The sequence below is a fragment of the Cricetulus griseus genome, chromosome 9, assembly GCF_003668045.3.
Source record: "Cricetulus griseus strain 17A/GY chromosome 9, alternate assembly CriGri-PICRH-1.0, whole genome shotgun sequence".
Classification (NCBI taxonomy): domain Eukaryota; kingdom Metazoa; phylum Chordata; class Mammalia; order Rodentia; family Cricetidae; genus Cricetulus; species Cricetulus griseus.
Genome location: NC_048602.1, coordinates 13,622,609 through 13,643,729, shown reverse-complemented (window position 1 = coordinate 13,643,729; position 21,121 = coordinate 13,622,609). Strand labels below are relative to the sequence as shown.

General features: G+C 35.4%; 2 protein-coding genes across 2 annotated transcripts in view; one reads left to right on the top strand and one right to left on the bottom strand.

The window, feature by feature from the left end:
* The window catches only part of LOC118239321 (zinc finger protein 239-like), a 15,754-nt gene extending 13,708 nt beyond the window's left edge, over window positions 1-2,046 (bottom strand). Inside the window, exon 1 of the mRNA XM_035449124.1 lies at window positions 2,008-2,046. Coding sequence (XP_035305015.1) covers window positions 2,008-2,046 — 39 coding nt within the window. The remainder of the gene's footprint in view (window positions 1-2,007) is intronic.
* LOC113838791 (zinc finger protein 420-like) lies at window positions 2,045-21,121 on the top strand. The gene is given in 5 exon segments (XM_035449123.1): window positions 2,045-2,056; window positions 7,018-7,186; window positions 7,619-7,714; window positions 18,449-19,878; window positions 19,880-21,121. Coding segments are annotated over 5 exon segments (2,004 nt in total). The 3' UTR covers window positions 20,177-21,121.

Here is a 21,121-nt window from a genome sequence, read left to right as displayed (position 1 = left end):
CTTGCCTGGACCTCTATCAAAAGGCAATGAGATCGTAGATCTCTGTACTAGAGGGGAATATGTATTTTTCGCTTCCTCTATGGAACGAGCACAGCACTTTCACAAACAATTCCATGTATCTGCAAAAACTTTACAGCAAAGGTTTCAGCTATCTCGAGCAGAAGCTAGACAGATAGTATTGAATTGTCAACAGTGTATAACCTTCTTGCACCCCCCTAGCCTGGGGGTCAATCCCAGAGGGTTATTGCCCTTGAAGATCTGGCAAATGGACGTAACTCATTTTTCAGGATTTGGAACTCTTAAATATATCCATGTGTCTGTGGATACCTGTTCAGGCATCATCCATGCCACCCCTATGAGTGGGGAAAAGGCTCGCAATGTCATTGGACATTGCCTTGAGGCGTGGGTGCCTGGGGAAACCTCAGCAATTAAAGACTGACAATGGTCCTGCTTATACAGCTCAATCTTTTACCTCCTTCTGCAAACAGATGGAAGTCCAATTAAACCATGGCCTGCCTTATAATCCCCAAGGACAAGGAATAGTTGAAAGAGCCCATCGCACATTGAAAGAATGTTTATTAAAACAAAAAGGGGGAATAGGCCATGGTAGAACACCAAAGGAACAACTATCCTTGGCTCTCTTTACTCTGAATTTTTTAAATTTGGATTCTCAAGGCCTTTCTGCTGCCAATAGGCACCAGACTCAGGCACCTGCTCAGAAGGGCTATGTAAAATGGAAAGATATCCTTACAGGTCTATGGCATGGACCGGACCCGGTATTAGCATGGGCGAGAGGTTCTGTTTGTGTTTTCCCTCAGGATCAGCAAGACCCGGTGTGGATTCCAGAGAGACTAACGAGGAGGTGCAACAAACAAGATGAAGCCTCCAATATTGATCCTGCTGCTGATCTTGACAACACCGTGGCTGATCCAGGCCAGAGAACAAATCCTGTGGGCCATAGCGAAAGCGTGGCCAATTCCTTTGCCTGTTCATAGCACATCTAAAGTTTTGCCTGTTTTCTTTTCTACTAGTTGTGAATTGGGTTTGCCTTGTGTCAATTTAGATCCTGACACTGCCCAGTATTCAGCCACTAATATTTCTCTCAATGGAGCATTATGCTTCTCCCTTATTAATAATTCTAACCCATGCATTTGGTTGAAGAATGGTTCTATTGGCAATTGGCTTGATCCTCTTACTAATAACCAGATCTCGAGTGCTATGCTCACTGAAGCCCTGTCTCAGTTTAGTACAGGCGCTAGTTCTGGCTCTGGTACTGGTACAAATGGAACCAAAGATGTAAATATCACTACATTTCTGATGCTGATGGAGGGGCTCCGACCCTCAAATTCACGCTTTAGTCAAGAGAACTCCACTGCTCGACAAGTCTTGCCTTATTGTGCACCCAATCGAGGCTATCCACCTCATTGGACGCCTTGTCAGAGTCCGGATCACAAACTTAAGCAGATAGCTCCAGGTTTTGAATTTACTCCCCCTCTTGGCAAGTACCAGTATAACCTAACTCAGGGAGGTTCCCAAAGAACAGGCAGTAAAAATACCTGGCCATGGTTTCAATGGGTACTCTCCAACGAGCGTGGAGCATTTACTTCTCTTGAACCTTTTGCGGTTCTCCAGAATCTCTGCATAAGACTTCTTAATGTTTCTGGTACAAGGGATGAGAAGGGACCTTCTCTTAAGAATCTATCAATACATAAAGCTTTGAATAATCTCACTGTTCCAGCTAGCCCAGTATGCTTAAAAGCTCCTTTTTTTCTTTCTGCTCTCTAATGCTACTGATGCTACCAAAGAAGTGATCTCGTGCAATTCGACTGATGTCTCCTGCATTGCTAGCCAATGTTGGAATGGTTCTGCTAATACAGCAGTAGTGATGAGGATTCCTATGTATGTTCCTATTCCGGTCAAAGTGGATACAGGAACGTTTCCCATTACGGAAATCATCAGAACCAAACGGGATTTTGGCATAACTGCAGCATTGGTTACTGCCATTACCCTTTCTGCAGCAGCGGCTATGACTGCCGCCGTTGCCATGGCTGCTCAGGTCCAATCAGCTGAGACAGTCAATGACATTGTGGAAAAAACAGCTACAACATTAACTACCTTGAGATCTATTGATGGCCACTTAAAAGCTGGCATTCTAACTGTGAACCAAAGAGTGGACCTGTTGCAGGAACAGGTGGATGATTTAGTAACCTTAACTTCCATAGGATGCATTCATTCCTTTTCTTCTTTGTGTATCACCTCCAGGATGGCCAATAATTTCACGGAGAACAGCAACCTGAGTTGGCAGCTGAGTGCCTACCTTCAGGGAAATTGGAGTCAACAGTTCGAGAACCTGACAGACACCCTGACACAACAGATTATTGCCGTGAATGCTACACGCCTGAGCCTGCCCACTGTTAATACCCTCTTAACTACCCTTAAGCGAGCCTTTAGTTTAGTTAAGGAATGGGCTGGAATAGGGGTTATGTTTTCCATGATGCTGTTAGCCATTTTTGTTTGCTTGTGGTGCCTATGCAGGATCAGGAAGTCGCAAAAATCCCAAGCTGCTATGTTGGTACAGGCCTTTGCTGCTGTGGAAGCAGGACAGTCCCCTCAAGCATGGTTATCCATGCTGACAGACAAATAGATGTCTGTCTCGCCCTTGCTGAGTGAGTAATGCGTATCTGAATCAGTCATGCTCAATGACGGGCACCTACCCTCATGCTGAGCGAATAAGCATACATGTGTTCCCTTCAACCTAAGACATGAGCCTGTGAGGGCGACACAGTGACTCTTTGACGGGTAAGATAGGGACACTGGGGTTGAACCTAAGACAGAGATGACTGAAATCTGACAACAGATAGATACTGCTACTCCTATAATATTAAAACAAAAAGGGGGAACTGTAGGGAGCTGCAGAAAACCGCACCCAAAAGATGGCGCCGGTTTCCGCCCTCCGCCAGCCCGACGGCGAGCGCTCTCTGTGGTAAACAACTCCAAATATGGTAAAGGTCATGTATCCTCTTAATTCTGCTTGGAGACAACCTATCCTGGCGCGCCACGTAGGGTTAGGTGATTGGTAGATGTAGACTATATCAGGCCCCGTCTCCCTCGACCCGGGGCCACCGCCTCCATTATACATTGTACAAAGCAAAGAGGTTCCCGATTAAACTGTGTTTGAAGAAGATTCCTCGGTGTGGCGTCTTTCTTGCTGGTCAAGGGTGGACGCCGCAGAAAATGTCTTTTCCCTGCCTAGCTAGCCTGTTAGCTTATTTTCCCTCTAGTTAGGCATTATCTACTAACATAAAACAGGCAGACCTTGATCTTCCTAGGCTACTAGGCTGTCTTGGCACTGAAGATCCTCCTGCTCTACTTAGGGATTAAAAGGAGACAGTCCTGGCTGGCACACCCAGGAAAAGTAGGTGTGGTGTAATCTCATTTTCAAATCATTAGCATAAGAGTTCAGAAATAAGGTATCCAATCTCTCTATGCCTCTTCAATATTTAAGTTCTAGTGAGAGCAAAAAAGGAGACCAAGGGAATGGATATATATATATATATATATATATATATATATATATATATATATATGAAAATGAAAAGTCAAATTTCACTCTTTGCTCTTTGCAGATCGTATGATAGTTTATATAAGTAACCTGAAACACTCTACAAGGGAACTCCAATACCTGATAAACACCTTCAGCAATGTGGCAGGATACAAGATTAACTGAAACAAAATCAGAAGTCCTACTATATACAGAGGATAAACAGGCTGAGATCAAAATGAGAGAATCATCACCATTTACAATTGCCACACACAACATAAAATAACTTAGGGCATCACTTACCAAACATATTACACATTAGCTTATAGGTAGTATTGTCATCCAAACTAAGACATATACTATATGATTATTAAACAATTTTATATGCAAATAGAATGTTTGAATTAATAGATGACCATGCATACTCATATGTGGAAGTTAATAGAGTAAACATATGTGGAGGCACACATATACTTTAATTTTCAGCAATAATTTATTCCCCACATTCTAGTCACTGAAATATCTGTTCTATAAATCATTTCAATCTTTAGGGCACCAAGTGTTGAGTTTTCTTAGGTACAGAATTTCTTTCAATTGTGTTGGCAAGCCCATAGATCTTAGGATATTTTAACTGTACGAAATCAAATCCTGCTACGAAGACTGCTTCCTCTGTTCCTTGTTTGCCCACGGTTAGACTGTTCTCATATCAGTTTCTAATTTTCTTTCTTTCTAAGACAAGACTGTTAGTATTTGGACCTCCTGAAACTGATAAGTTTCTCTAATGAAAAAAACGCAGTCAACAAGACTAAGCAGTAGCCCACAGAATTGGAAAACATCTTCACCAACCCCAAATCAGACAGATGGCTGATCTCTAAAATATACAAAGAACTCCATAAAGTAGCTACTAAAACACCAAATAAGTCACAGAAAGGCAAACATGGAATGTATTCACTCATATATGGATATTGGACATAGAGCAAAACAGTCCACACCTCCAGAGTATCGAGAAAACAAGGAGGACTGTAAGAAAGTCATACAGTTTCCCCCAGTGAAGCGAAAATGGAAAAGAGCCCCTGAAAAAACTAAGAGCAGTGGAAGGGCAGGGAGTTCTGAAGGGAGGAGGGGTTAGGAGAAAGTGGAGGGGAGCAGAGAAGGAGAGGAGAACATGTGGTATCAGGAAGATTGAGTGGGGAGAGGAATAGAGGAGCACAACAAAAGAGACACATCAATAGTGGGAGATGCTATAGGTTTAAAGAAAAATCTGGCAATAGGGAATTGAACAGAGATCCAAAATGATGACAACAACTAGGAACTTAAGTAGTAGTGGAAAGACTACCTTAAAAGCCTTTTCCATATATTGAAAATAATGACTACCTTAAATACCATCTTAGAACCTTCATTTAGTAGCTGATGGTAGCAGAAACAGAGAACCACAGCTAAGCACTGAGCCGAACTCTTTGAATACAGCTTAAGAGACAGAGGAGAGATGAACAAAGGGGGGGAACCACAGTGGGAATACCCACAGACACCTCTGACCTGAGAATGTCATAACTCATGAACCAACATAGGACCAAAACAGGACCCCATGAAAATGGGTGTCAGCTAGGAGCATAGGGAAGTCTATGTGGCCTCTGGCATTGGAACCAAGATGTATCTCTAATGCACCAGGGGATTTCAGCAGCCCATTTCCCATCGAGGGATACTCTCTTAGCCTAGATACACATGAGATGGCCTATGCCCTGTCCCAAATGACATCACATATTTTGATGATCCTGCATGGAATACCTCACCCTCTCTGGGGAGTGGATGGGGGATGGAATGGGGTGTCAGTGGGGAGGATGGGAGGGAGAGGGAACTGGGATTGAAATGTAAAATAATGTGATTTCTAATCTAAAAAATATTTTAAAAAAGACTATTATCAATATAGTTCATACTAACATTACAATGAGTTAAGAAAGCTTAACACTCTCTATTTGCATCTTACTTTTCTGCAACCTCATATCCGTGGCAGGAATTAAATCTCTGCATATCTTCCAACCTAGAAACAAAAAAGTGAAGAAAAATTTAGATAATATGAAATATTCTATATGAAATTGAAATTTGAATTAATACTATGCAATTCATTAAAAGTATCAAGATAATCCATATAGGATACATTTGAAACTCAGTGCATTATCAAACAATATGTTCATTTAATATATATTTGTACAAATGTACTAAAGGAGAACTGGCAGGAAAATATATTTATATTTAGGTGGATTTGGCAAACAATCACATTTTCCACAAGAGAACCTTGTGTGCTTGGAATTGAAGCGTCTTCATTAACAACCAAAAGTATTAAATTGGATGCAGGGATTTCATATTTAGGTTTTAGTACACATAGCATTTGGCAGTGAATCCAAATGATGAAATTTACTGTTCAAAATAAAACTTGAGAAACAATACAAAAGTGTGAAATAGTGGAAATAGATATTAGAATTTGTAAACAAAAGGAATGACTTATGGAGACAGTGGTGAGGCTTCACTTCCCCATGGTACCATGGCTGTAGGAAGTATATTATTTGGCCAGTGTGAGAAATACTTTCACCTGTAGCTACCACTCAGATTCCTTCCACTATTTCAAATACAGGTGTCAGTTATTTTTAATGATCAGACTCAATTTAAAATGCCTGAGCAAAGTGTAAAGCAGGTGCTGAAGTCAATAATACACATTAAAGAGATATTCACCATCTGCTGGAATAACAGGTTGCCCGAACACAGGAAAACGAAAAAGTGACTGTCACTCTTTAAAAGTGCATGGTTTTTGCATCTCTCTTGTGGAACAAGTCATGAACTGAGGCCATTTTTAAGCTGCTTTCCAGTCTCTGAGTGTGGTAGCATGGAATGAAGCTGCTTTTGCCTTACACACAGAAGAGTAGCAGGAATGTAACATTTTAAGATAAACTTCTTGAAAGGATCGATAAAGAAGGGGACTGACAGATGGCTTCCTCTCAGGTAAATGTATGCACAAGGATGTAATAGGTTGACAGTCCACTGAGAAATGCTTCATTTAGAGAGCTCAACATTCACTGTAGCTCCTTAATTTGTGAAATCTGCTTTTGTGTTTTATTATAGTTTTAAAATAAATTCTGTATTATCACTCTCATTTCTATGCTATATCTTGTTTTCCACTCTTCCTTAACTCTTAATTTTCTAGTATGACTTGTCTATGTCAATGCATGCTCTGAATTATTTATAACATTTCTGATATTAGGGAAGGATATTGATACTCAATTCCGACTGAGGACAACTTCAGATGATATTTATCACTGAGAAAAGGGACAAACTTCATGAGGATTTTAGATGTTGGTCACTTTGATCTGTTAAAAAGTCACAACATCAATCATTTTAATATATAACATTTGAAAAATGCAGATTCAATACTGATAACACACCAAGTTCTTTAGCTAAATTATCTTTCCTTTGGGTCATATAAGATCTCCCACCATCATCACAAGGGGAATCAATTTTCCTTTCAGAGTCTGGTGACTTTCAAGGATGTGGCCATCAATTTCTCCAAGGAGGAATGGGAATGCCTGCATACTTCTCAGAAGGATTTGTATAGAGATGTCATGTTGGAGAATTATGGCAACCTGGTTTCTGTAGGTGAGAATTAATCATTTTCTGATTGCAGCTTAGCCTTAGGGATGTCTAACAACTTGTATTAGTATTTTGTTTTCTAAGAATCAGTCACAGTTCCCAATTATTCTTAGAGATAGGTGAATGTAATCTTGACTGCATTTTTACATCATTATAAATGGTCTTTTGCATTTATTCTGTAGCAGTAATGTCTGAATGCAGTTTGACTCCAACGGTTTTATATTTGTAATTGTGTAATAGAAGGGAAGTTGAAGGTTTCAAAAAATTAAAATTGCTTTTTTAAATGTTTACAACACCTGTCAAGTATATACTCACTAGCCTTAACTTATGAGTCTTTCATTATGTTCCTTTAAGTTCACTGAGTACAAGCATGTGTTACAACCCAACACATTTCCTTATTATGTAAAGAAATTATCACACATCTCTTCTAATCCATAGGCCTTTCTGAATCAAAACCAGAGCTAGTCACCTGTCTTGAAGAAAACAAAGAACCCTGGATGGTGAATCTAGATGAAGCAGAAGACCTGGAACAGGGTAAGTTGAAAGGAAACAATGGTTCATGTTTGGAACACAAATCAAGAAACAAACAACATCTGCAGTGGCATTAGCCCTGCTCCTTACTAGAATCGGAGGCCCAGGATTTCTATTAGAATTGAATACTAGGATCCAGCACACTAAAGGTTTTACTTCATTTATCAGAATGGTGATTAGATAAAATTTATTATGCTTATAGCAATTTTGCACTGTATGTATAGTTTTCTTTTGTGGTCCAACATATGCCTGATTATTCTGATGAATGTCAGTGATAAATGGATTACTTTTTCTAGTGTTTTTCTATAGTTTTGGATCTTTTTACAAGATATCTGGTTAAGGTTATTTTTCTAATTTTTACCTTCTTGTGTACCATCTCTCTTTTACTCTAACACAATGCCATGATTCCCCAACACATGGTATTCTTTCAAAAATATCAGAAAATTCATAAAAATAGAAGAATTTAAAAAGCTGAAAAACTGGGTGTTGCTACTACTGGAAGCTAGGCACCATATTTATGTCCTTTCAAAGATTTATGACTTTGGAATTACTTTCAAAGAACAAGCTAAGATTTGGGTTGTCTTGTGCTTGTGTTGCTAGTGGACTTGCTGTCACAGACTTGATAATTGTATGTTTATTGGACCTATACTATTTGTAAACTTGTGTTTCACTAGATTCTTTTACTGTTTCTTTCCTTTATCTTCTCTCTGAATCAAATTATTCCATTTAATCATGGGTGCCCTAATTGGAGGGTTAAATAAATAATCCAAGATAGGGCTTAGTTCTCCTTCATATCAATATTAAGCTTCTCTAGTGAAGGTTGACTGAGGCACAAATCCATGAAAATAACAATATAGTATTAGATTAACACTATATTACTTAAATGGAATAATAATAATAGATTTTTATCTAGTGCCAATGGCCATTTTGGTGTCAGTTTCTTGGCTCTAATAACAGTGTCAGATATGGGTTCCAATGATGGAAGTGGCAGTATGACAGTCAAATACTCATTAATTATTGCCAACACATTCCTGCCACTTTTGTGCATATCATCTAGGCCAGTCAAAACAAATGGTTACATTGTCCATAACATGGAAAATTGATGACTTGACTGTGCTCTCCTTGTGTAGCATAAATAGTATTTTCAAGAAATATGAATTTCTTGAGTTGAGTATTTCACTTGAGTTGAAGTATCCAGTGTAGAACAAATTTTATATCTCCCCATTCAAACTTTTCAGTATTCCTGCATCATCTTTGGGTTCTTGATGGTAAATAATTGCAAGGACAATACCCTCTGTGTTTGGGGAGCAATAACAGAAAACAATGTAACTAATTACCTATACCATACATTTTATTTGTTGTCACAGAAGAAATTTGCGTATTGTCTATGCTGTAAAGGCATGTTTTTTTCATCTGGTCTTAGTACTTCTGGAAAGTTATTTCTCCATCATATGTGTCCCTACTGTCACTTAGAAATAGTCGCACTGTAGCTTAGTATCTATATTTTTTGGCCATGGGCTTAGGCTCCTTATTTTCTAGGGTGGTTATAAATTCTCCCATTTTTTTAATCTGTTGGTATGACATACATAGGTAAATGTCCTGGGTCCTAACTCCCTGTTGGTACATGTCATCTCTTTACTTTGTCTTAATTCTCCCTACCCATTTTTTGGAATTCCACATAGCTAAATTCTGCCTATCCATTATCCAAAATAATTTTTTAATCTGTCAATAGTGTATATATATATATATATATATATATATATATATATATAGAGAGAGAGAGAGAGAGAGAGAGAGTCACAGCATGCAGAAGGGCATCCCCCACCATCTCTTCTTTTCTGTCTAAATAAAAAGGAAGGTTTTAACTTAATCAGAGTAAAATTATATTACCAAGTAAGAATTATATTCATGTAGTTATAATATTTATTCCCTTTACATTGGACAAAATTTAACTGAGTTAATCATTTTCCTATGTAGGAACGTCTAAAATTTTATTATAATTTATATTTTATTATATGTAATGGAAACTCTATAACTATCAGTATACAAATCAACCACATCATAGACTACAAAAGGATTTAATATTACATAATAAACAGAGTGTTTTATTGTAAGTAACTTTTATAAATCTACAATTGAAACAGACAATGTGCTGCCTGGACAGCCACTCAAAGATCTTCTGTAACATTGGGGCATCCATCTTTAGCCTATAGGCAGAGTGTTTCACACACTTTTCAATGAAACAAGAAATTTGAAGATCCTTTTTGTCTTATACTGGCAAAGTTCATCACTTGTGTTCTTTTATGTACTTTAGAGTATTTGTCAACTTTATCTGTGAAGCAGGAACCCTGAAGTACCATCCCATTCATTCACTTCCAGTATAAAAGTCACTCTTCTGTGCTTCCTAAATGTCCATTTTTCACAGACTCAGTCCAGGCAAGTACAGTTTTCTAGTCCAATTGAATATCTCGGCCACATTGTAAAACCAAAGCAGGTTGTGAGGTGCCTATCATTCTGTCTAAGATAATTGGTGCTACCCGGAGCAGATGTCTCTCTTTATCGTTAAAATGGTTAATAAACCATTTGAAATAACAAATTCTCTAGCTATTTGAAATGTTTTGATGAATACATATCTATGTGAAATACATCTATAATCTGGAAAATTAATATAACAATAAGTTTTAACTTTTATAGATGACTAGCTATAATCTGTATTTCTTAATGATACATTCTACATAAGTTGCATAAACATAATAACTTAAACAAGAGTATATATATACATATATATATATATATATATATATATATATATATATATATCATATTGGACCATACATTTGTATCAATAAACCAAAATCCACAGCAATGCAAAGTATTCATTTCTATATAATATTTATCCTTCTTTATCCTTAGAAAGAGATTAACTGTGCTAATCAATTATTTACAATCTACCCTATTCAAATGAATACATAATTTGATATACAATACTTGGGAATTTGGACATATTAATCTGCAAGCTGCTGCCTGCTATTTTGGGGAATTGTTACTCCCATGAGAAACATGAGGAAATCCAGATCCATGGCCAAATCTGGGCTGTAGTCATCCAAGTGTCTGAATGACCTCAGTTGTTTCAGATGTTGGATTACTTGGACCATTGTTCTGGGAGACAGAGTTCATTGAAACATAGCATGGAAGGAATCCATAGGTTCCCATCCACTGTGGAAAAAAAATGGAATCACTTTTTCAAAGTTAAATATCCTAAGACTCAACTTTGAAGTCAACAAACCTATAAAATATATATGTTGGTGTATCTTAGCAGTGCACAGAATCAAATGCTTCTCTGTATCTTAAAAATTTAAAGAAAACATAATAATGCACACAATCCAGACTCTCCCGGTATATTCCATTTTTATGTGGGTTACATTGCTTAACTTACTCCTTTAATCAATGACCTTTATGATTTTTCTCTCCCTCAATCTAGTATAAATCTTTTAAACACACTATTACTCATTTATAGGTATTTTTTAGTGAATCTTTCCTTATTGTGTATCAATAATTCATTTGTCTGACCAGAAGTGTTTTTAAAATTGTCAAGCATGGCTTTGGCTACACTGGATAATGACTCCACCTCTTTTAGCCTTTCAATATATCAAAGGTACATTAACCACTAGCTCTGGGAAGCAGTGTGTGGCATGCTGCCCATGAAACTTTTTTGTCTGGGATGCAGCACACTGCTTTACTTGACAATATATCTGTCTACTGTGGAGGGAATCTGCCATGCTCTGCTCAATTCTGAATGCCACAACAGGAAGAAGCCATTCCTTAAAGAAGTCATGCATCTCATAACTACTATCAACAGAGCCTATCTGAAAATTTGTAGCTAACAAGAAGCTGTTTGTTAGGCTTACGTAGAAATTCTTGTCAAATACTTGGTAGCAATTTTATTTGTGGTTGTGAGCCTTTGAATGTAAAGGCTGAAGTATAATTCCTTTGATTTATGTTTGATATCCACTTAGGAGAGAGGGCATACCATGGGTCATTTTCTATGCATGGGTTACCACAGGCAGGCTGGTTTCTTCTAGTTTCATCAATTTGTCTGGGAAATTCAAGATGTCATTTTATTTACTACTGAGTAGTACTCCATTGTGTATATGTTTCACATTTTCTTTATTCATTCTTCAACTGAGGAACATCTGCATTACTTTCAGGTTCTGGCTATTGCAGATAATGTTGGTATGCACATAGTTGAACAGATGCACTTGTGGTGTGAGTGTGAATCTTTGGATATATGCCTAAGAGATCTATTGCTGGGTCTTGAAGTCCATCAATTTCCAGTTTTCTGATTAAATGCACTATTGATTTCCAAAGTGGCTCTACAAGGTTGCACTACCCCCAGAAAAAGAGGATTATTTCCCTTAACCCACATCTCTTTCCTGCATAAGTTTCATTGGCATTTTTGATTTTAGCCATTCTGACATGTGTATGATGGTATTTCAGAGTTGTTTTAATATGCATTTCCCTGAATACCTAAGGATGCTTAGCAATTCAGGAGTGCCTTTTGGCCATTTTAGATTCCACTATTCAGAATTCTCTATTTAGTGAAGAACCATAGTTGTATTCAATTCCAAATGCCACCTGGAATTAAAATTCTAAATTATGAATATATTTGACATGCACAAATTCCAATAGCAAATGTATCTGATTAGAGTTAATGTATACCTTCTGATTGATAGAGGGTATACTAAGAGTTGAGTGATTTTAACAATATGATTTGTTTATTATATTACAGATAAATGTAGAGATAAGCTCATTAAGTTAAATAAAAATATTTAGTTATGGTTTATAGACTCTCAAATAATTAAAAATAAATGGTAATTCTTTCTTTAAAAAAAGAATTCTCCATTTAGTTCTGTACTCCACTTTTTAATTGTATCATTTGGTGTTTTGGTAACTACCTTCTGGCATTTGTTATGTATTTTGGAAATCAGCCTCTTGACTGATGTTGGGTTGTTGAAGATCTTTTCCAATTCTCTGGACTGCTGACTAATGTTGACTCACTGTGTCCTTTGCCATACAGAATTTTCTCAGTTTCAAGACGTCCCATTTGATCTCATTGTGTGTGCTACTGGTGTTACATTTAGGATGTGGTCTATGGTACCAATTACTTGAATGGTACTTCCCACTTTCTTTTCTAAGACGTTCAGTTTGAAAGTATTTATATTGAAGATGTTTCTCTTTTTGGACCTAAGTTTTGTGCATGGTGATAGGTATGGACCCATCTGCAATCTTCTACACGTAACCATCCAGTTATGTTAGCATCATCTGTCAAAGTTATTTTCCATTATATGGACTTAGTTTTTTGTCAAAAATCAGGTGTCTGTAGGTGTATGGATTGATATCAGATATTTTTCAATTAGATTACATTGGTCTACCTCTGGTTTTTGAGACATTACCAAGTGCAGTAATCACAATGGCTCTATAGTTGCTTGATGTCCTAGATAGTGAAGCCAGGAGTTCCTTTATTGTTCAGGGTTGTTTTTGTTATCCTGTTGTTTTGCCATATAGAGTTGAATATTTTTCTTTCAACATCTGGGAAGATTTGTTTTGAGATTTTAATGGGGATTGCATTGAATCTGTAGATTGCATTTTGTATGGTTGCAATTTTTACTATGTTGATCCTACCTATCATGAGCATTGGAGTTCTTTCCATTTTCTGGTGTCTTTTTAAATTTCTTTTTATGAAAGCCTCAAAGTTCTTTTAATACATGTCTTTCACTGGAGTGGTTAGACTTACCCAACATATTTTATTTGTTTGTGGCTATTGTAAATGGTGATGCTTCTCTGTTTTCTCTCTCTGCCCATATATCATCTATATGTATTAGTTTCTAAGATCAAAGGAGATCAGTTGCCTCATGCTGGTATGGCCATGGGCAATGTGTATATAGTAGGGCTGCTGATTTTTTTTTTTATTTAATCTTGTATCCTTCCAGTTTGCTGAAGGCGTTTATCAGATGTCTGAGTTCCCTTGTACAATTTTTCAGGTGACTTATATAAACTATCATGTTATCTGAAAACACTGAAATTTTGACTTCTTCCTTTCCAATTTGATACCAATTGATCATTTGTTGTCTTATTACTCTAGCAAGAACTTCAAGTACAATATTGAAGACATGTGGGGAGAGTTGACAGTTTGTCTAGTTCCTGATTTTAGAGGAATCATTTTGAATTACTCTCCATTTCGTTTGATGTTGTCTGTTGCCTTGCTGTATATTTCCTTTATGTTGATTTCATATCTCTCCGTTATCCCTGTTCTCTACAAGAGCTGTATCATGAAGGGGTGTTGGAATTTGTTGAAGGATTTTTCAGCATCTAGTTAGATGATCATGTGTTTTTTTTTCTTTTTTAGTTTGTTTATATGATGGATTACCTTGATGGATTACTGTATGTTGAATAATTCATGACTATCTGGGATGTGGAGCATTTGATCATTTTAGGTGAATTTTACTCTGTTCTTGCATTTGATTTGTGCATATTTTTGTGAATATTTTCATGTCAATGTCCATGAGGGAGATTGGTCTGAAGTTTTCTTTGTGAGTTGTGTCTTTGTGTGGTATGTGTTCTAAGTTAATCATAGCTGTGTAAAAAGTAGTGTGATGACTCCTTGCTTAGGTCTTCTTTGAATTTATGGTATCATTCTGCATTGAAAACATCTGGCCCTCGACTAACTTTTTTGGTTTAGAGATTTTGATGACTACTTCTATTGCATTAGGGGTTATAGGTCTACTTAAATTGTTTATCAATTTGTGATTTAATTTGTTGATATCTATCCAGAAAATTGTCCATTTATTTAAATTTTCCAATTTTGATTAGTAGAGGTTTTCAAAGTGTCATGTGATTATTCTCTGTATTTTCTCATTGTCCACACTTACGCCCCCCTTTCATTTCTGATGTTGGTAATTTTCATCATCTCACTGTATCTTTTAGTTAGTTTGGATCATGGTTTTTTTTTTATGTTACTGAATTTCTCAAAGAACCAACTCCCTTTTTCAATGATTCACTCTATTATTTTCTTTGTTTCTTGTTGATTGATTTCAGCCTTCAAATTAATTAACTGGCATCTACTCCTGGGTGAATTTGATTCTTTCTGTTTCAGAGTTTTCAGGTGTGTTGTGATGTCACTTGTGTGGAGTTCTCCATTTTCTTTGTTTAGGATCTTTGTGCTAAAAACTTTCTTCTTAGCACTTATTTAAATGTATTCCATAATAGTTAAATGTATTCCATAAGTTTTGGTATGTTGTGGTTTGTCTTCATTGTGTTCTAGAAAGTTGTTAATTTCTTTCTTTATTTCTTCCTTGACCTGGGTGATGCCAATGAACACTGTTCAATTTCCATCAATTTTTAGGCCTTTTTCAAATTGTGTTCTTTTGAATTCTAACATTAAACAATGGAATCCCAATATGATACAGAGTGTTTTTCCAATTATATATTGTCTCTTGAGGTTTCCTCTGTTGCTGACTATGTGGCAAATTTTAGCGATAGTTACGTTTGGTGCTGACAAGAACTTATATTACTTTGTGTTGGAATAGAAAGTTTTGTAGATGTCTGTTAAACACAACTGAGTCTTATACTAGTTTCTTTATCTCAGTGAAAAAATTGTTGTCTGGTAGTCTGGTTTAGTACTGAGAGTGGGTTGTTAAAGTCTTCCACTGTTAGTGTGTGGGAGATTAATGTGTGATTTGGTTTAGTGATGTTTCTTTTACATATGTGTGTACCTTTGTATTTGGGGCATACATGTTCAGAATTAAGATTTCATCTTGTTGGATTTTTCCTGCAATGAATTGATATGACTTTTTATTTGCCTTTGATTAAATTTCATTTGAATTCTAATGTATGCATTATTGGGTAGCTACACAAACTTGTTTATTAGGTGCACTTGAATGGAAAATCTTATCTCAACCATTTACTCAGAGGTAATGTCTGTCTTTGAAGGTGAATTATGTTTTGTAATGGCAGGAGAGGGATGTACTCTTTCTTTTGTTACCATTTGACTTTTTGTAGGCAAATTGAGCCCAATTTTATTACTAGACATTGATGATTAATTGTTGATTAATTAATTGATTAATTGTTGATTCCTGTTATTTTTGTATTTGTTGGTGGTAGTAGTATTCTGCATGTGTGTTTCCCTTTTCTGAATTTTGGTAGTGTAATATTATCAATTGTGCATGTATTTGTAAGTGTAGCTAACTATTTTTAGGTTGGCGTTTTCCTTCCACTACTTTCTGTACGAGTGGATTTAGGGATATGTCTATTTTAAATCTGTTTTTTGTCATTGAATATATGATTTTCTCCATCTATATTAATTGAGAGTTTGTTGGAGTATTCTGTGTGATGGCAACCATTTTTTTTACTAGTCTGTTGAACATATATCTAGGACTTCTGGCTTTCAGAGCTTACACTTAGAAGACAAGTGTAATTATCATAGGTCTGTTTTATCTTTTACTTGGCCCATTTCCTTTGCATCTTTTAATATACTTTATTTATTTTGTATGTTATTTCTTATAATTTGGAAGGGTACTCTTTTTTGGTCCAGTCTATTTAGTGTTCTGTTAGCTTTTTGTCCTATCATAGGTATTTCAATCTTTGGGTTTGGAAAGTTTCTTCTATGATTTTGTTGAATATGCTTTCTGTGCCTTTGAGCTGGATATCTCCTATAACTATTATTTTTAGCTTTGACCTTTACAGAATGTCTCAGATTTCCATGAATATTTCTCTTATTGGTTGATGAATAAAGTTTTTTGAACAACGGAAAGGCAGAATGTTGCTAGGGTGGGAAGAGAGTAAATGGTAGTAAGAGACTGGGAAGGGGAGAAAGGGAGGATGGAGAAGAACATGAGGAATCTGATGCTTCCCATCTAGGTACCTAAATTCTAAAGAGAGACTGTAGAAAACACAGTTACCAAACTCTTAAATGCTAAAATCCATGAATTTGAGAAAACATTCATTATATGTCTTTCCAAGTTAAGTCACATTTGTATAAAGTTTTCAAACCTACCCATTTAAATTCAGTATGTGTAATTCCAAAAACAAGTGATGAATTTATTAGTGTTTAATCTACCAAACATTAAGTCAAGATGACTTAAACAATTTAGCATATCACATGTCCTCAAGTTTTGTAGAAAGAACAATAAAAACTTAACAAGTAACAGCAACTTGATGGATTCAGTGCAGAATCCTACTACAATTCTGAGACAACAAACAGCAATACACTTACAATTATATGACAAAATGGAAGATTCCCATTAAAAAGTACAAATCAAAATCATTATTTACTAGGATCAAGGTGATTTCATCCAAGAGTAGCTTATAGGAATGAATATGAGTAAAGAAATTCACAAATAAATGAAGAGAACAGAATATAAGAAAAACACCAGAGGATCATTTATTTAGAAAAAAAAGGCTTTTTACACACTAATATATCCATTCATCGTAAAAAATATGGAGTATGAGGAATATCCATATATATAACAGAATATAATTTTAGCTTGCAAATTAAGAAAGGAAACATTCTAAATGGAGATTTTTCAAATATATTCCCCTATGATTGGGAAAATATAGGATACTCAATGTCTATATACCAGGTCTGTTTTCTGTTTGAAGTTTTAGTTATTTGCCTCTGAATCTGTCATTTTGGTACTGAACACCCATGCATCACAAGTGAAGAATGCTGCTGAAATTTTATTTCCCAATTGATAGTGTCAATGTCTGTCAAATCAATAATCAAAGAATTTAGACATACAATGAATGATGTGCAAAAGAAAATTACCCTGTGCCATGGGTTATGTTCATTATTGCTTGTTTAATGTAACCTGATGATATCTGAAATGCTATAATCATTAGAAATTAACCTCCACTAAATTTCTTTACTTATACTTTTGTATATATATATATATATATATATATATATATACATATATACATGTAAAATTATCATTGCAATTGTGGAAAATTTGAAAACATTTCTCCTAATGTCCATAAAATTTTATGAGTAAATAGGCATATTTGCTGTTCATGATTATTTTGTTGTTTTCTTATTAATAATCACTCCCTACGTATTAACATGTATTAATAACAGTTATTCATAGAGTCTATATGTGATTATTTTCACTTCTAACATTTTATAATTCATGAGTTTTGAAAGGTGCTATCGGTCTAAATTAGAAATTCAATTTGCAAGTACATAGAACAGTTTCAGGAATGGCTACTAGTTGATTTTCCACTCTAAGGTTTATGATTATACTATTTTGTGATGTGACAAGTTTAAAAGGACTCTTTCAAATTTTTCATATTGTTAAATACAATCTCATGAAACAGCATTCTTCTAGTCCATCGTGTTTGAACTCATAATTCCTTATGGCCATATGTATTGTTTATGATCTTTTTATTGCTTTCTTTTTAATAGTCAATCTCTATGACTGACTACATAAAACATATATTAATTATAATTAATCATATGAAGCCTATATGTGATTATTTTTATTTTCTAACATTTTATAATTCCTGTGTTTTGAAAGGTCTTATTGTTATAGATTAATATTAAAATTTCACAGGAAATGGACCATTTTCTGATGATCAATGATTTTTCTGCAGTACACATTGGTGTCCTTTTATATGTAAGTTTCTTTATTAATTTGCCTAAATCCACAGTGTCAGACAATAATTCCCTTTCATTTCTTCCAGGTCAGTTTTGTTATGCAATTCAGGAGATGATTCCAAAAGAGTGTACACAGGATAATTGTCAGAGAGAAACATCAGGGTGTTTAGGAAATAATAGCCCTGGAGATTTACACATAAGGTGGTTCTCAGTAGGTAGATGTAAAGAATGTGAGAAGTTCTTTACCAATGGCTCAGATCTTCAAGTTCATCAAAGAATACACACTGGAGAAAGACCACATAATTGTAAATTTTGTGGAATGTCCTTTACCAGAGGCTCAACCCTTCAAGTTCATCAAAGAATACATACTGTAGATAAACCTTACAAATGTTCAGATTGTGGAAAGTCCTTTAAACACAAATCAACACTTCAAGTTCATCAAAGAATACACAGTGGTGAAAAACCTTACAAATGTAAAGATTGTGGGAAGTCCTTTACCAATGGCTCAGATCTTCAAGTTCATCAAAGAATACACACTGGAGAGAAACCATACAAATGTTCACTTTGTGGAAAGTTCTTTATTCAGAGAACACATCTTCAAGTTCATCAAAGAATGCACACTGGAGAAAGACCACATAATTGTAAATTTTGTGCAAAGTCCTTTACCAGAGGCTCAACCCTTCAAGTTCATCAAAGAATACACACTGGAGAGAAACCATACAAATGTTCACTTTGTGGAAAGTTCTTTATTCAGAGAACACATCTTCAAATTCATCAAAGAATGCACACTGGAGAAAGACCACATAATTGTAAATTTTGTGCAAAGTCTTTTACCAGAGGCTCAACCCTTCAAGTTCATCAAAGAATACACACTGGAGAGAAACCTTACAAATGTTCAGATTGTGGAAAGTCCTTTAAACACAAATCAACACTTCAAGTTCATCAAAGAATACACAGTGGTGAAAAACCTTACAAATGTAAAGATTGTGGGAAGTCCTTTACCAATGGCTCAGATCTTCAAGTTCATCAAAGAATACACACTGGAGAGAAACCATACAAATGTTCACTTTGTGGAAAGTTCTTTATTCAGAGAATACATCTTCAAGTTCATCAAAGAATACACACTGGAGAGAAACCATACAAATGTTCAGATTGTGGAAAGTCCTTTAAACACAAATCAACACTTCAAGTTCATCAAAGAATACACAGTGGTGAAAAACCTTACAAATGTAAAGATTGTGGGAAGTCCTTTACCAATGGCTCAGATCTTCAAGTTCATCAAAGAATACACACTGGAGAGAAACCATACAAATGTTCACTTTGTGGAAAGTTCTTTATTCAGAGAATACATCTTCAAGTTCATCAAAGAATACACACTGGAGAGAAACCTTATAAATGTAAAGTATGTGGGAAATCCTTTACCAGTGGCTCATATCTTCAAGTTCATCAAAGAATACACACTGGAGAGAAACCTTACAATTGTAAATTATGTGGGAAGTCCTTTACCAGAGGCTCACAATCTTCAAATTCATCAGAAAATTCACACTGGAAAGTAACCTTACAAATGTTCAGATTGTGAAAATATCTTTAAACACAAATCAACACTTCAAGGTCATCAAAGAATACACAATGGAGAGAAACCTTACAATTTTAATGAGTGTGGGAAGTACTTTACCAATGCCTCAGATCTTCAAGTTCATCAAAGATTACACAGTCGAGAGAAACCTTACAATTGTAAAGAATGTGGGAAGTTCTTTAACTATGGCTCAGATATTCAGGCTCATCAAAGAATCCACACTGGACAGAAATGTTAAAATTGTGAAGTATGTGACATGTGTTTTAAACAGAGCTCAACATTACATATTTTAAATAACTTACATACTGGAGAGTAGAAATGCAATAGAACTACATGTGGTAATTCCTTTACTAAGAGCTCAACACTTACATTTCATCTAAGCATATATAACTGACAAAAAGTTAAAAATATACATATTGTGGCAAGTCGTGTGTCTATGATAAATCTTCCAAGTCACTACACAACTGAAGAACTCAGAATCCTTAATATAATGAGTAATTTACATGCAATGTCATTTTACCATGGAACATCTCTACAAAATGTCACTACATCTGTGTATGAGAGAAAACTTATAAATGTGAGGCATGTGACAAAACCTGTTCTGGGTGCTGAAATCTCAACAAACATCAAATAATCCATACTAGAATAATACTCACAACATTAAATATGTGGCAATTTTTATAGAGTACTCAGATAATCAAACATACCAAAGCATCAGTAATGTAAAGAATCCTAACAAATGTAAATTCTTTTAAAAACTTTGTAAGAAGCTCAAATCTTAAGAGCACAACTGAAAATTCATGAAAATGACCATCTCAATAGGAAATTACTGTCCGAATAATCATGCAAATATAAGGTACTATATATTATGAGTAGTAGAAATAAAATTTAGCATATGTTGATACTTTATTCACAGTTAGATTAGGGTAACAACTAAGGATTGCTAAACACATTGTCATGTTGAACACATTCTACCAAGAAATAAATTAGTTATTCATAAAAGACTGTTGGAAAACAATCTACATATGCAGTAATATATTTGTCAGTACTACACTGAAATCTTGTATTAAAATGATACTGGATAAATTTGAGAATAGTTGATGGCATAAATATTTAAAAAGTGAATGCTTTTGCCAGGGTAAATTTACTGATAACCATCCAATTCAACATTAATGCATATTTT